We start from the raw sequence: 16,917 nt of genomic DNA on the forward strand, positions 1-16,917 counted from the left end.
CAAAATAATGGAGAAACCTTCCATCTGATCAATGATCGCCAGTATGGATTTATTCAGTGTCAATTCACTAGTGATATACTGACTTTTGTTACCGATATATGGACAAATTCAGTGGAAAAGTTTGGCGAAACTCAATCAGTTGCTCTTGATATTTCAAAGTGTTTGGCATAAAGGTCTCCTAAATAAACTTCCATCTTATGGTTGGTGCCTCCGTAGCCAGGTGGGCAGGAGCGGCAGTGCGTAGCACACGCTTCTTGATTAGACCAGGGTTCGAGCCCGTGACCACCAAATACAGAGGATGCAGAAAGGTCAGGGAATGACCACCGCCTATCCCCAGAGCAATATGGCCTTAGTTGCTAATTCTCCTTAAAAAAAAAAAAAAAAAAAAAAAAAAAAAAAACCATCTTATGGTTTGCTAACTGTTTTTTGTAATTGGGTATCTGGGTTTTCTCTCTGACTTCTCATTGCCGGTGATGGTAGATGGCATTGCAGGTGATGGTAGTCTCTCAGTCTTCAAACTTCTCCACTAATGCATGTGTTCCCCAAGGTGCAGTTCTTTCTCCCACTCTTTTGCTCTTGTATATCAATCAGTGATGGTGCCCCTAAAAGGGTTCTCCCTTTGACCAGAAATCCTAACCATAGTTTTGCTGATGATGGCACATTGCATTCCACCTTCCAGTTTGAGAAACCTTTCCTTGCACAAACAGCATCAACTTCTCCAATACTCATTGCCAATTCCCTAAATGGTGATCTCTAGGTAATTCTTAAAATGGGAAAAGATAACTTAATTGATTTCAATCTAAAACTCAGTCCTGTCATAACTTGCAAAAAGGTTTCTTCTGCTTCTGTGCTTATCTTCAGTGACACTCGGTCTCTAGACAAGATCACATATCTCTATTAGGAATTACCCTGACTTCTAATCTGTCTAAGCAATATTTGTAATGGCATAGGCACATTACAAATATTGCTTCCTCTGCATCAAAAAATATAGGTTTTTGCTCTCAATTAATTTTCTTCCAAACAGCTGCTCGCTCCATATAAACTGCAAATCCGCTCTACTGGAATATTGTTCCCATATCTGGAATGGTGCCCCTAAAACCTCTCTCAAGCTTCTAGATTCCATTTAAAGGACGATAGTTAGGTTAATTGATGACCCATCTCTAACAAAGTCTCTCCACTCTCTGTCTCACTGACATTCCATTTCTGCTGTGTGCCTTTTCTATAGATACTTCCATGGGCACTGTTCTTCTGAATTGATATCAATAATTCCTGCTCTCCCTTCATACATATTTCCAGAAAATTACAACTTACAGAAATTCAATTCTAATGCCAACAAGTATCTTTCATCTTCTCAACTTTCAACCAATGCATTCTACTAAGTACTATAGGTTCTAATGCCAATTGTGCTTTGGGGTCTTGATTAAAAAGAAAAAAAAAAAGCTGATATGCATACTTCCTTTTGCTCAGACTGCACACCTGATGGAGCATAAATTGAAATGAAGAAGGATGATTGCTGGACAGATGTGTTTAAATTTGCCTTCAGCCATTGTTGGAGCAAATTTCCATCTGGTTTTGTGGAAGAGTGTAATTTGAATGAATTCAAGGAAGAACTAGGCAAACTGAGGCAATGAGTAGGTGATATGGAGTGTCTGTTTTTTGTTGTCGATGCTGTATAATCTTGCTCTCTTGCATAATTTTCCATTACTAATACTTCTCAAAATATTTATACCAGATAGTTATTGTTTTTAACAGTCGTCCTGTCTTACTTTTTTGTTTATATCCATGTCTGACATCATTTCTTTTTTAAGATATTAAAGACAATGTAACAAATATTTTTGCATATAAGAAATTTTAAATGTTAGTTCTTCCATCGTAAGGATCTAGAAACTAGTTCTGTTTTAACTTCTTTTGCATATTTTCCAACTTCAGATAGATCTAATTATTTTTTCTCATCATAGATTGCATATGTTTCTGCATCATCTACTCTAACCACTCATCCTAAACCAATGGAACATGCTCCATTGAGAAATGCTGATGTTTTAATTTTGAGCAGCCTTACTCAAACACCAGTAGTTAATCCTGACAGCATGTTGGGTGAGCTGTGTATAACAGTTGGTAAGGATTATATTCATTTTAAATTATTACTTAATTTAATATGTTGGGGCACATTGTACTTGGATAATTTACTGAAATGTTTTGAAATTCTACTTCATTATTTGGAGGTCATGCACTCAAATGAATATTAAATAAATTTTCCCTGAATGAAAAATTGGACATTGTGTTGAACGTGATACTGGATGATTCAGTCACGGAACTTTTTGTGGAGGAAGAAATGGTCACAGGACAGCTTCTATACCTCCTCAAAAAAGATAAACCCTTGGCTGAGAAAAATGCCCTTAGAACTTCAGAAGCTGATTGGCAGATTCAGTGAGCCCATACAATTAATAAATTCTTACAGCAGAATTGTTGGATTTGGAAGAAACACTGGCGACATCAAGGTCCTCCTCCAAAAACATGAGCCAGTTTGCCTTTGCTTACAGGACACACATCTGAAGGCAAATGAAAACATTTCCTCATGTGATATTACTATCTTAATTAAAGACATAATTGGGGGAGGATGGATCTGCTCATGAAGGAATCTCTATTCTTGGGCTACCAGGCCCCATTTCAACCTCTGCTGTTTACTGCCAACTTAGAGACAGTGGTACTCACCATACAGCAGTGTTTTTATTAACAGTCTGTTTTATCTATTTGTCACATGAAATGGGTTTCCCCCAGGCAGACCTTGATAATTGTATTATACAGTTGCTCTTGTAATACACTTGATCTGATTATTAGGGTGAACTCTTCATGTGTTAAGAATCTTCAGATAAAAGGCCCTCTGGATGGCAGTGATTACAGTTCATTGATGTAGAATTTACTTAAAGATGTAACTGCTGTCAAGGGAGAAGGGAGGCATTTGCTTTCATATGAGTGACTACAGCGGTCTCAAGCAGTTTTTAAATGCTATGCAGTGGGATCAACTATTGATATTGTCAGCAGCAAATGCTAAGTGGAAATCATTAAGGGAAGTAATTGTAGAAAGTACTAGTTATGTTATTATTGTTATTGTTATTTTGGTTTTTAGGAGCATTAGCAACTAAGGCCATATTGCTCCGGGATATGTGGTGGTCATTCCCTGACCTTTTCGCATCCTCCGTATTTGGTGGTGACGGGCTTGAACCCCGGTCTAATCAAGAAGCGTGTGCTACGCACTGCTGCTCCTGGCTACAGAGGCACCTAGAAAGTACTAGACTCTTTATTCCGACCAAGATATACTATTCAGAGCTTAGACCTAAATGGATGTTAGATGTACTGATGAAACTTGTGGCATAGAAGAAGAAGAATGCATGTTATGCATTTAAATTATCATTTGATATAGAGGCCTACAATACATATAAACTCTCTGTAATGAAGTCACAAAAGAGCATTAGGCAGACTATGAAAAGTCTCTGGCAAAGAAAGCAAAGATTTCTTTACTTATGTAAACCCTAGAAGGAAGGAAGGGGATGAATCACATTGCTTCACTAGATGTGAACAGGTTAACCGTTGATGACCCTGCTGAGGTTGCTGACAGACTAAATAGTTATTTTGCATCTACATTTCACATGGGAGGCATTTTTTTAGGGATGGGAATGCAAGATGTTTATCAAATTCTATCAAAGAACTGGGCCGACCGGGCTAGCCGAGTGGGTAAAGTACCTGCCCGGCAACCCAAAGGTCGCGGGTTCGATTCCCGCCTTGGGCTTGGATCAAAGTACTGCAAAAACCTTGGGAGGTGCAATATGGCCACAGAAGCCGATGCGCCAACAACTACCAAATCAAAAAAAAAAAAAAAAAATCAAAGAACTGAATTATATGGTAACCAAGAAAAAAGTGGGGGAAATTGCTGAAGCTAAACATAAAAAAGGCATCAGGAGTGGATGAGATTTATCCGATTCTAGTAAAGGGAGGTAGCAATGGGGATAAGCAAAGTTTAGCCATAATTATGAGGGCATGCTTGGATTTAGGAAAGGTCCATTTGGACTGGAGATATGTAAATATCTTCATTTCTTAAAGGTGGATTAAAAGTTGACATGAGTAATTACAGATCTGTAAGCTTGACTTCTGTTCCAGGAGTAATACAGGAATGCATTTGTACAAATGCCTTAACAAATCCATGCTGCAGTCATAGTATTGATTTGTTAAGTGGTGATCTTATCTGACCAAACTGATTTAGATACGAAGCAACTGGATGCTAAACATAGTTTTGACATTGTATACAGGTGCCTCCATAGCCAGGTGGGCAGGAGCAGCAGCAGTGCATAGCACATGCTTCTTGATTAGACCGGAGTTCGAGCCCGTGATCCACCAAATACGGAGGATGCGGAAAGGTCAGGGAATGACCACCGCATATCTCCAGAGCAATATGGCCTTAGTTGCTAATGCTCCTAAACACCAAAATAACAACAACGACATTGTATACTTGGATTTCAGAAAGCTTTTGATACTGTTCCACATAAAATACTAGAAGTTGGTAGTTTGAATAAACTCAAGGAGAACTAGATAAACTAATAGAGGAGAGGTGATATGGGAAGGTGTTTTGCTTTTGCTTGCTTTCTTGTAACATTGCCATGAGTGACTGTCAAAATAGTTAACCTGGTTAGTTAAACATGATTTCCCCATTTACAAAACTGTGCCGTGCTTCGTTCAGAATTCTATTTCTGTTTAAATGATACTGTATTGCCATGTTTTTTTATTGCCTCCATGATTTTTCCTACCACTGAAGTCTGGCTAACTGGTCAATAGTTGCTTACTTCACTCTTAGAACCAACTATGTGTATTGGTGATACATTAGCCCTTCTCCAAGTCAAGAGAATATCTCCAAAATCCATTGACTCCCTCATAATTAAACTTAATGGTTTAATATACTCTCTTGCCACCACACTCGAAATTATTGAGTGCCATCAATTCCAGGAGTCCTACTGGCCTTTAGGCCAGAAAGTTTTTCCAATAAAATAATCTTCTGAAATTTCAATATTGCTAATTTCATGCTCTCCAGCTTCACTCGCCGAGTTTCTCCTATGTGACCATATTGTTATTTGTCTTCATCTCATGTTGACTTTGTAAGGTCAGTGGCTCCTTGCGCCACATTTGGTCTTATTCATGTCATATGGCTCATTGTGCCATGTGCTTGTCCTGTGGTTCCTGGTGCCACAATTTATATTTCTGTATATCATATGAATCTGTATATAATATATACACTGTTTCCAAAACAGCTTTACAACTTTTAAAGGGTATATAAATTTATTTAGATTACATACATAAGATTTTGAAATGTCAGAATGTAGCAATACACTTCAAGTGTAATGCACGTTGACTGTAGTACCCAATACTACCACCACGAGCCCTCCCAGGCAGTTGAGATCAAGATGGCGACTTTCACAGGTGCAGAGCAGGCTCGTTGTGTGTTTTGGTTCAAAGAAACAAAGTCTGCTACACAACTTCAAAGGAAGGAAGTTTCACACTTAGTATCACAAAGAACCTCCCAGTAGGCCTACAATGTACACATGGCACAAGAATTTTGTTGAGACTAGATGTTCTGTGCCAAGTCACAGAACATGTCGCCGACCGGGTGCCAAGTCACCCCCCCCCCCGGTCGGCCACGTGTTCCTGATAATGTTGTGGAAAGGGTTAGGGATAGCTCCGAAGTCCACAAAAGTCAACGCGACGTGTGTCTCGGATAAGTGGTATTCCACATGTGACTGTGTGCCAACTGTTATGAAAACATTTACACTTAAAGGTGTACAAATTATCCATAGTGCAACACCTTACGAATGCAGATAAAATAGTTCGTAAGGAATTCTGTATGCAAATGTTCCATCGGATAGAAGATGATGAGGGATTTCTGCGCTCCATAATTTTCAGAGTTGAGAGCATGTTTCATGTCACTGGTAAGGTCAACACCCACAACTGCAGGATTTGGGGCACCGAAAATTGATGTGCCTCCTTGGGACATGTTCATGACTGCCCAAAGGTGAACGTGTTTTGTGTCCTCAGCAAGGAAAACGTGTACAGCCCTTCTTTTTCATGGAGACGACCATTACTGGTATCGTGTATCTAGACATCCTCCAACAGTTCTTCATTCCACAAAATTGACAAATGACCAAGAAGGATGCGTTCAGTTCCAGCAAGATGGCACCCCCCCCTATTACCTTGGAGAAGTGCACAAGCACCTCAATGCCCTTTTCCCAGTTCAGTGGATTGGTCGAGGGTTGCCAATAGCATGGACACCTCGTTTCCCAGATCTTACACCTATGGATTTTGTCTTATGCTGATTTGTTAAAGATCTAGCATATGTTACCACCCTTACCTGCAAACGTTGCTGAGCTCCGAACTCGAATTACCGCAGCAGTTGCAGAAGTGGTGCCAGAGATACTACACAGAGTGTGGCAAGAAATTGACGTCTGCTGCATTACAAATGGAAGTCACATTGACCCATAACTATCCAAGGTAAAAATTGAAGTGTTTTGCTACATTCTGACATTTCAAAATATTGTGTATGCCCTCTAAATAAATTTATGTACACTTTCAAAGTTGTAAAGCTGTTTTTGAAGCACCTTGTGTGTTTACAGCAGAGTTGTGCATTTCTGGCTAGGGGCCACTTGCTAATAAAAATGAAATGTGATCGTTGCTATTATATGTGCTCTTGTTAAAAGTGTTTATAAACATGATTTTTTGAGCTCCTTCATATTGTGTTCTTTTTATTGCATGAATCCAGGTATTTTGCTGTCACACCTTGTAACTCCAAATGAATATATAATAAATGTTAAGATTACAGAGACAGAATTTTCAAAGATCTGGAATTTGAAAAACATTATACCTTCAAACATACAATCAAATAATAATGTCTGTTCAAGGTCCATTCCTGACACCACCTTCATAAATAATTAAATTATTCTCTTCTAACTTTTTGTTCCTAGTTGGCATGAAGACTAAGGCTCAAAAGCATCTCTATTTTTTTTTTCCTGCAAACACTTCAACTGTAATTAATTTTGCTCAATGTTTTTGCACCAGAAAGGTAAAGTTTTAATGAAATCATTTTGTTTAACACTTTTACTGCTGAATGTTGTATAGGTAGTATTATGTATCACACTTACTAAGCCAATACATTTGCAAACATATTGGCCAATTGTAATACTGTATCATGTTCTTGGTCTGGGTTATTTAAGTTATTGTAATCTCATATGGTGAGACTTCATGATTTTTACTCTATCACAGAGCTTCATACAGTTTTCTTTTTACTTTCTCCTGTTCATCGGCGCCTCCGTAGCCAGGTGGGCAGGAGCAGCAGTGTGTAGCACACGCTTCTTGATTAGACCGGGGTTCGAGCCCATGACCACCAAATACGTAGGATGCGGAAAGGTCAGGAAATGACCACCGCATATCCCTAATGCTTTTTAGGAGCATATCCTAATGCTCCTAAAAACCAAATAACAATAGCAAATCCTGTTCATGTATATCTAAAATGATTTATTATCCCTTTTATAGTCTGCCAACATGGATTACCAGTTGTTTGTGGATGACATGAAACTTTTTAAAAAATTGCAAATTATTCCTCTCTTAATACATCTCTCTTTTTTTATAGCCCATATATAAAGAGCAAAGGTAGCATATAAATAATAAAAAAATAAATTTTCTGTTTATATTCTGGGACAGCGTTCCCAAACTACTGAAATGTGTCCGTTAGAGAGAAGTGTCCGCTAACAAGAAGTCTGAGGGAGAAAAAAAAAAAAAAAAGAAAGAAAGAAAAATTGTTAAACGTTTAATGTAAAATTAAATTAAAATATATACAGATTTTGCACAATATTTTTGTAAATAATATACAATTACATACACAAGAGATAAAGAAAAATCGTTAAACGTTTAATGTAAAATTAAATTACATTATATACAGATTTTGCACAATATTTTTGTAAATAATATATACAATTGTGCTATGCATATTATGACTTTATCTTAAGAAAAATACATACAGTAATCACTTATTTTCTTCTGCACCTTCTTTCGGCTGATAATTTTGTTTTCAACATTTGTTTGGAGTGAAGAAACCATCGAAAGTCCTTCAGTGCAAAAAACATTTTTAAGTGATTGAATTGTATGAGCGCTTCTATTTTCATCGGTGGTTCGTCATTAATATGTTCTTCGACAGAATGACCTTCCATTTCTTCATCCTCATGAGGAACTTCTTGAAAAATATCGATGATGTTATTGATATCTATAGCACCATCTTCTGTAGTGAGGTTCGAGTCTATATCTTTGTAGCCAGGGTCACTTGTAGCTGAAGTATCGTACATTATCCATAGATGTTGAAGTTCTTGTTCTTCTTGGTGCTCCACATTGCTGTTCACGACTTCAATTTTTGCCTTTGAGAAGCCAGACTTTACAAAACAGTTCACGACAGTTTGTTTTCTAATTGCGTTTACTGAAGAGGAAATCCACTGAATCGCAACTAGGATGCTGATTTTCTTTGCAAGGTCACTCGCACATGTTACATCGTTCATGTTTGCAATGAGATGTCTTAAAACACGTTTTCTGTAGTGAAGTTTAAAATTTTTTATTATCCCTTGATCCAAGGGCTGGATCAAGCCCTTGGCTTGATCCAGTATATTAATCCAATATATACTTGGATTTCAGGAATTCTTTTAATACTGTTGTACATAAGACTGCTGTACAAATTACAGCAGTATGGCATTAAGGGCAACTTACTGCTATGGATAAAGGGATGGTTGAGTCGGAGAAGATTCAGCCTTCCCTTTAAGGATTAATGGACATTGCTCTTCATCAACTACTGTTATTAGTGGGGTCCCTAAGGTTCGGTGCTGGGCTCATTGCTATTTCTCTATTTATTAATTATATTGATAAGCAATATCAGGCTTAGTGTCTAAGTCAGTAATAAAGGTATCTGCTGCAACAAGATCTAGGAAAATTAGTCGGATGACCTGAGACAGCGGTTGAAGTTTAACATTGACAAATGAAAGGTACTGCATGTTTGTAGCAGTAATCCTAGATAAATGTACCACTGTGTTGTGGTACTATACTCAATTTAGTGGAAAATAAAAACCTTCGGGTAATTGGGTAGTCAGGTATAAAGTTCTCTGAGTAGTACAGACAGGTTGCCTGACAGCTTGTAGTTTTGTCAGTGATGTATAAGAATTTTGCTAGCGGGGATAAGGAAGTAATTGTGTTGTACCAACCAATGGAAAGGCCAATATTGAGTACTAATACTGCATACAAGCCTGGAAGCCTTGTTTTAGGAAGGATGTAGATCTGCTGAAACAAGTGCTGAGAAAGGAAATGAGATAGCTGAGGTGAACAAAAGTATCGTCTTCGCAGGAAAGGCTCCAGACGCTGCAATTTGCAGAACTTTAAGCCTTTCTTTGTAAGAGAACCTCTTCGTTCCCCTCGGCAATCTTGTTGCCCTTCTCTGCACTCATTCCAGCAACTCCACATCCTTCCTAAAATGAGGCCTCCAGACCTAAAAGCAAGCTTATGCAGCATCAGTCAAAAAAAAAAAAAAAAACCCCACATCTTGAGTACTATATACAGTACTCAAGGTGTGGCCTGACTATCGTCTTATACAAAGGGATAATCACCTCCTTTTCCCTACCAGGAAAACACCTTGTATAATTGACAAGATCCCATGAGCTGCTTTGGCAGCTTGTTTTCACTGCTCAGAAAATTTGTATCTGTGTGCACAATTACCCCCAGGTCTTTTTCATTCTCTACTACCCTGAGTGTAGTACAACACAGTTGGTACGTTTCTCTGGGGTGACTGCTACCCATATGTAGTACTTTGTATTTGTCAACGTTAAACTTCAGTTGCCACTTCTCAGCCCATTATGCAGCATCAGTAGGGAAAAAAATACTCACCTGTTCAAACACTTCTACTTCCTCCTTAAATTTATTCAGCTTACCCAATTCAATTCACAACACCAAATAGATGTTCCGAAAATCAGCTACTCACTAGCTGAGAGCAAACATCTGCAAAAGCAACCTGCAATTCTTCTCCATGCTCAGTTTAAATTTATGGTTCATCAGACATCCATTTAGTTTCAAATTGTAAACATTACCTCTTGTTTGGTATGAAGAGCATAGTATCTTCTATAGTTACTTTGGCAAATAGTTATATTTGCCAAAAATTCTAAAATTCTATAGTTACTTTGGGATGGGATACACTTAAATAGAAAGGGTGCGAGAATATTTGCTGATACTATTGAGTTAGTGTTTGGTGGGTTGGAAAACTACTAGTTGGGGGGAAACACAGACTAATAGATTAACAGTAGCCACTGGCAGAGGTGAAAGTGATTCTTCTACTGCTTCTATTGAAATGAGCAACAGCCTGGAAAACAAGGTGCAGGGTATTTCAGAGACTGCTGGGAGTCTTTGCCGTACAAGTAAAAACATGGATTGTGTTGGGGTAGCTAAGAATAGAAACAGGTGCATTGTATACTTGCATGTACACCAATGCTAGGAGTTTGGTAAATAAATTTGATGAATTTTAGGTATTGCTCAAAACGTCAAAGGCAGATATTGTTAGGATATCAGAGATGTGGTGTCACACAGATATAAGGAATGCAGAACTAGAATTTGGAGAGTACGATGTGTACAGAAATGATAGACAGAATATGAAGGGAGGAGGGGTTATGCAATTAGTTAAGAAACACAAAATCCAAGGAAGTGAAGCCAGTCGACATCGTTGGACAGCACAATGTCGAGTCAGTTTGGTGTGACATAAGCACTGAGAGATCAAAATTGAGAGTAGGAGTGTGTTATAGGCCTAATGACTCTGAGTATAATAAAAACTGGACTGGGAAATAGAGTGGGCCAGTAAATCAGAGTCTTATAATGGGGAAATTTTAATTTCCCAGATATTGACTGGAATTTGCGGGTTTGGTCACTCACACACTAGCAAGGCTTTTGTGGATTTATTGGATGATTGTTTTCTACCTCAGCATGTTCGGGAGGCAACTAGAGGGAGTAATATTCTTGATCTGATTATCAGTAGTGATTCTTCATGCATTAAGAATCTGCAGATAAAGAAACCACTAGGTGGCAGTGCTCACAGTGTGCTGAAGTGGGATTTACTCAAAGAGGTAACTACCATCAGGGGTAAAGGGAAGGGTTTTTGCTTTCGTAAAGGTACTACGGTGGTCTGAGACATTATTTATATTCTATATGGTGGGGCCAACTGATGATGTTACCAACAGCAAATTCAAAATGGGAAGCATTCAAAGAATTAATCTTGGAAGCTACTAGGCTTTACATACCAGCTAAGAAATATTGTTCAAGATTTAGGCCTAAATGGATGTCAGATGAACTAACTAACTAACAGACATGTGGCAGAGAAAAAGAAATATGGATGGGATACATATAAATTAATGGGTGACATGGAAGACTACGATAGATATAAGCTGGTCTGTAACCAAGTCACAAAGGAAGTTAGGCAAGCAAAGGCAGATTATGAAAAATCTTTGGCAAAGGATGCAAAGAAAAACAGCAACGAGTTCTTTACCTATGTAAACTCCAGAAGGAAAGGGATAAATCAGATTGGTCCACTGAATATTGATTGTTCAGCTGTTGATGATCCTGTTCAGTTGGCTAACAAACTAAATGAGTATTTTGCATCTACATTCACACGTGAGGAGTTATTCAGGGAGGGAAATGCCAGAAGTGAATTAAACTCTGGCAGTGAGCTAGATGATTTTGTAATAACTGAGAGGAAAGTGAAGGATAAATTGTTGAAGATAAACATAAGAAAGGCACCCAGGGTGGATGGGATCTATCCAGTTTTATTAAAGTAGGCAAAAGAAGTAAGCAAACCCTTAGCCATAATTATGATGGCTTCCCTGAACTATGTGGATGTACCTATGGAGTGGAGATATGCAAATGTGACCCCAATTCACAAAGGAGAATCAAAAGGCGATACAAGTAATTATTGACCTGTTAGTTTAACTTCTGTTCCAGGGAAATTAATGGAGGCACTGGCTAAAGAAGCACTGCAGGATCATCTAGACAAGACTTCAGTTATAGCTTGGACACAGCATGGTTTTGTTAAGGGGAAGTCTTGTCTGACCAATTTGATTGGATACTGTGATGTGGTCACAAAGCAATTGGATGCAGGGAATAACTTTGATATCATATATTTGGATCTTAGAAAGACTTTTGATACTGTTGTACCTGGAAGACTGTTGCGAAAATTGGAACAGCATGATATAGGAGGCAAATTGCTGCTATGGATAAAGGGGTGGTTGAGTGGGAGAAGACAGAGAGTGGTAATCAATGGACACTGCTCTTCGTAGACTAATGTTATTAGTGGAGTCTCTCAGCGTTCAGTGTTGGGTTCATTGTTGTTTTCTGTATTTATAAATGATATTGATGATGGCATATTAGGCTTAATGTCCAAGTTTGCGTAATGTCATTAGTTTGACACTAATGACATTACGCTGCTGCAACAGGATCTAGAAAAGTTGAACAGATGGGCTGAGAGGTGGCAAATGAAGTTTAACATTGACAAACGTGAAGTACTACATATGGGGAAGCAGTAATCCCAGAGTAACATATCCACTCTGTGGTACACACTGACAGTGGTAGAGAATGAAAAGGACCTGGGGGTAATTGTGCAGGCAGATATGAAGTTTTATGAGCAGTGCAGACAGTCTACAAGAGTAGCCCATGGTGTCTTGTCAATGATATACAGGAATTTATCTAGCAGGGATAAGGAGGTGATTATTCCCTTTTATAAGGCAATGGTCAAGCCACATCTTGAGTACTGTATACAGGTCTGGAGGCCTCATTTCAAGAAGGATGTAGAACTGCTGGAACGAGTACAGAGAAGGGCAACAAGATTAGTGAATGGAATGAAGGGTTGCTCTTATGAAGAAAGGCTTAAGTTTTGCAGATTACAGTGTCTGGAGACTAGGCACCTGCTAGGTGATCTGATTGAGGTGTATAAAGCTTGAATGATTTGAGCATGCTCAATGCTGATGGGATTCTTCCTCTTGTTCAGAATAATCACCTGAGAGAGCATAAATTCAAATTTGCATCATTATGTATATCTCATATTGTGAATACCTTCACAACGAGTTGCCATGATATTGCACTACCTCAAGTAAGTAACTCTTCACCATAGGAGAAGGCTGTTGTTACTTATTCTCAGTGGATGCCACCACCCAGACTGCACCGTTTCAGAGCTGATTGGTTCTTCTTCAGTGGGCGGGCAGGCACCCTGGTGCAATGATGACAAGGCAGTTGCTTATGTCACACCAAACTGACTTAACAGTGTACTGTTCATCTATATCAACTGGATGCACTTCTTTTGATTTTATGTTTTTCTTAATTAACAGCATAACACCTCCTCCCTTCCTATTCTGTCTATCCTTTCTGTGCACGTTGTACTCCCCAAATTCCAGTTCTGCATTCCTTATATCTGTGTGACATCACATCTCTGCTATCCCAACAATATCCACCTTTGATGTCTTGACCAACACTTCAAATTCATCAAATTTATTTACTATACTTCTAGCATTGGTATACATGCACCTATTCTTATTATTAGTTACCCTAACACATCCCATATACCCACCTGTTTCACGATGACTGCCATCAGTCCCTGAAACCCCCAACAACCCTCGCTCCAGGCCGCTGCTTGTTCTAATAGAAGTAGTGCAAGAATCACCTACACTTCTGCCTGCGGCTATTTTTAACCTTTTAGTCTGTGAATCCCTCCAAGCTAGCAGTTATCTGACCCACCTAACACTGCCTCGATGGCATCAGCAAATATTCTTGCACACTTTCTATTTAAGTGTATCCCATCCCTGTAGAAGCAGTCTCTCCTGTTAACAAGCACAGACCAGGCTGAAAAAAATTCTACCCCTTGTGCCTTGCACATTTCCTCCAGGGCCGAATTGATTGACAAGGCTCTCATCATATATTCCCTCCTATCGTGTGTGGGCAGAATTGCAGACACTTTCAAATTTAACTCACGACTTTTTTGCAACTTTGACCTGTACTTGTTAAGTAAATCTGCAAATCTTCTACTCTTAATGTCATTGGTGCCAACATGTACAATAATATCACCCTTTGTGTCCTTAAAAGATAATATATGCTTTACAATGTCATAACTTTTGCCCCTGGCAGATATACCCTGGTCCTATTCTGTCTATCCTTTTTACACAATATATTCCCCTTCTCCCTGACAGTAGAGTCACTAACAATAACTAACTCATGTGGGACCAGCGCATTCTGCCTTGGAGATTGCCGCTGTGTTACATGATGCCCGGAGTGAGCTCTTGTGTTGAGTTGGGCAGCTGAGAACTTGACGGGCCCCTCATATTAATTTTTTCGAGGGCATCTATCCTACACCTCAAGCTCTTATAGACACTCATCAGAACGCTGAGTTGACACCTAATTTCTAGACACTCTCTGCACCTGGCACACACACACACACAAAGACATCCTCCTTGGCTAGATCATGTTTCGTTCCAGAGAGTTCGGCAAACATTTCATAAGTTGCACATTTTTTTAGGCTGTGATGCGTTGGAAAATCGCCCCCCTCAATTCTCCCCTGAGTCACAGCATTCCTGCCACTTTGTGCATGTTGCTTTTCTGCTCTAGTCTGGGGCATGATATTTTAAATTAATAAGATCAATAAATTTAATTAATTAATTGTCAATACTACACTATCTAAATGCAGAGATGCAAATTATGCTATATAATTTTACGTTAGAGCTACCTAGTTACCACAATTAAAATTTGAATTCCCTACCACTGCATACAAAAACAATGGCTGCAAGATTCAAACAAAACAACAGTTTTACCTATATTAAGTAGTAATCTACAAAAACTCTTATCTAAATTAAAAATAAAAATAACCAGCGTATCTAGAACTATATGGCTACATATAAAGTTCAATATAAAATAACAATTAGGTAAATAAAATGGCAAACACTTATCGCTTTTTCGGAGCCTGTAATTCACAGCTGTAATTTTTAAAGAGATTCATTGCCCCCTGACTCTCTTTAATAATTTGAATTATGTTGCATTTTGAGGCAAAAGCCTCAAGTTGCTTTGTAGTTAGCTGCGAGCAGATCTGATTCATTTGCACCAACTTGTAAGCATGTAATTATTAGTTATTTAAATGTGTTTTACAATTCGATTTTTGTCTCATTTTCAAAATGAGTTTTAGACACAGTAACCAAATTGGGAGGGCGTAGTTCTCCTTAAATTTTTTGAGTAAAGAGTTCCCCTTGTTAATTTTTTGAGGAGAACCTTTTCCTTGTTAAAATACTTTTTTATACTACAAAAATGCAGATTGTGAGCAAACTCCTATTTAAAATAATGTATTATCGAGTTTGTCTTTTTTTTTTTTTTTTTTTTTTTTTTTCAATTTGTGCATATGCCTGAATGAAACATTTTTCAAAATGCTTTAAAAATTGTTAAAAATGCTGTTAATGTAGACTAGAATGAAACAATTTTTAAAAATAGTTTCATTCTAGTCTACATGTATACAGTAAACGGTGTTTTTTATTTGTCTGTGCCCCAAATTTAATTAAAATAAAAATCTTTAAAATATATAAATTATAAGTAAGAATAAGATGTCCAAACGACCAAGTGGAACAAAATATCGAAAGAAGTTGAGGGAGGAAGAAGCAAAGAAATTGTCAAATAATTTTCAAAATTGGTTTGTGCCAGTGGAAATCACTGACCACAAAAAAGAAAACCCTGTTAGCTGCAATTCAATCATTCTTGATGCTGAATAAAATTGTAGCGAAACAGAGGTTATAACATAATAATAATAATCATCCTGAAAATGACCAGAAAACTCAGTCAGAGTATGAGTCCCCTCAGATTGCAAAGAATGAAAATAATAATAATAATCATATCATGCTGAACTTAAATAATCATGCCTCTTGGCTATTTCTGACTATTTGACTATTTCTGACAAAATAAGATGCTTTTTAATAGTAAATGATACAGATCAAGGCAAAGATGAGGATTTTCATTATTCTTTATCTGAGGACAGACGATTTTCTATTGAGTGTTTTGAAAAAAGAAAACTTGATAATGGTGAATTTTAGACAGAAATTGGCAGATTTATTTCAAAGAAACTAAATCTTTATTGTTTTCCATGCATTTTATATGGAACTAATAAAAATACTGGCAATGTGCCTTCACTAGTCAATTCACAGAAAGCCTTTTTCTCTTGGAAACCCTTATCGATGTATATTAAATCACGAAAATTCATTAAAACACCATGGACACTTTCTAAAATGGAAATCAATGGAAAAGAGTCTAAAAAATTCTGGACTTATTGATGATCTACAAAAAGCAATTTTGACAGAGAAAGGAAAATGGAGAAGAATTTTAAAATTTATTCTGGATGCAATATTATTTTGTGAAAAAAAAGAATCTTGTATTAAAAGGTCAATGGGATAGTTGGGAATTTGAAAGCTGGAATATTATTGAACTTATAAGTTATTATAATAAAGAATTAGCAGAACAAATTTCAAATCATTGAAAAGGAACTGTGAATTATTTATTGCATAAAATTCAAGACGAATTTATATGCTTAATTGGAAATGAAATTTAGGCCGGTTTATTTCAAAAATTAAAAAAAGCTAAGTACTGTACTTGTTAATTGATTGCACACCCAATTTATCACATCATAAACAAATGTCCCAAATAATTAGATATGTGCAAATTATGGAAGAGTTTCATTGATTTTATAGAAAGTAAAGAAAAGGCTGTCATTGGATTGGCAACAGAAATTCTTACCAAATCAGAAAAGGATGGGCTTGACATTAGAAAATGTAAGGGGGCAGGAATACAATAACGGGG

The 16,917-nt window shown here is 37.6% G+C and overlaps 1 protein-coding gene across 8 annotated transcripts in view; it reads left to right on the plus strand.

Moving 5' to 3' along the window:
• The window catches only part of IntS9 (integrator complex subunit 9), a 370,946-nt gene that overhangs the window by 131,842 nt on the left and 222,187 nt on the right, over window positions 1-16,917 (plus strand). For all 8 annotated transcript variants that reach the window (XM_090373281.1, XM_090373278.1, XM_090373279.1 and 5 more), the window contains one exon: window positions 1,959-2,115. In XM_090373281.1, the coding sequence (XP_090229407.1) occupies window positions 1,959-2,115 (157 nt within the window). The remainder of the gene's footprint in view (window positions 1-1,958; window positions 2,116-16,917) is intronic.

The sequence above is a fragment of the Mastigoproctus giganteus genome, chromosome 5 (genome assembly GCF_048544385.1).
Source record: "Mastigoproctus giganteus isolate SK-2022 chromosome 5, ASM4854438v1, whole genome shotgun sequence".
Classification (NCBI taxonomy): Eukaryota; Metazoa; Arthropoda; class Arachnida; order Uropygi; family Thelyphonidae; genus Mastigoproctus; species Mastigoproctus giganteus.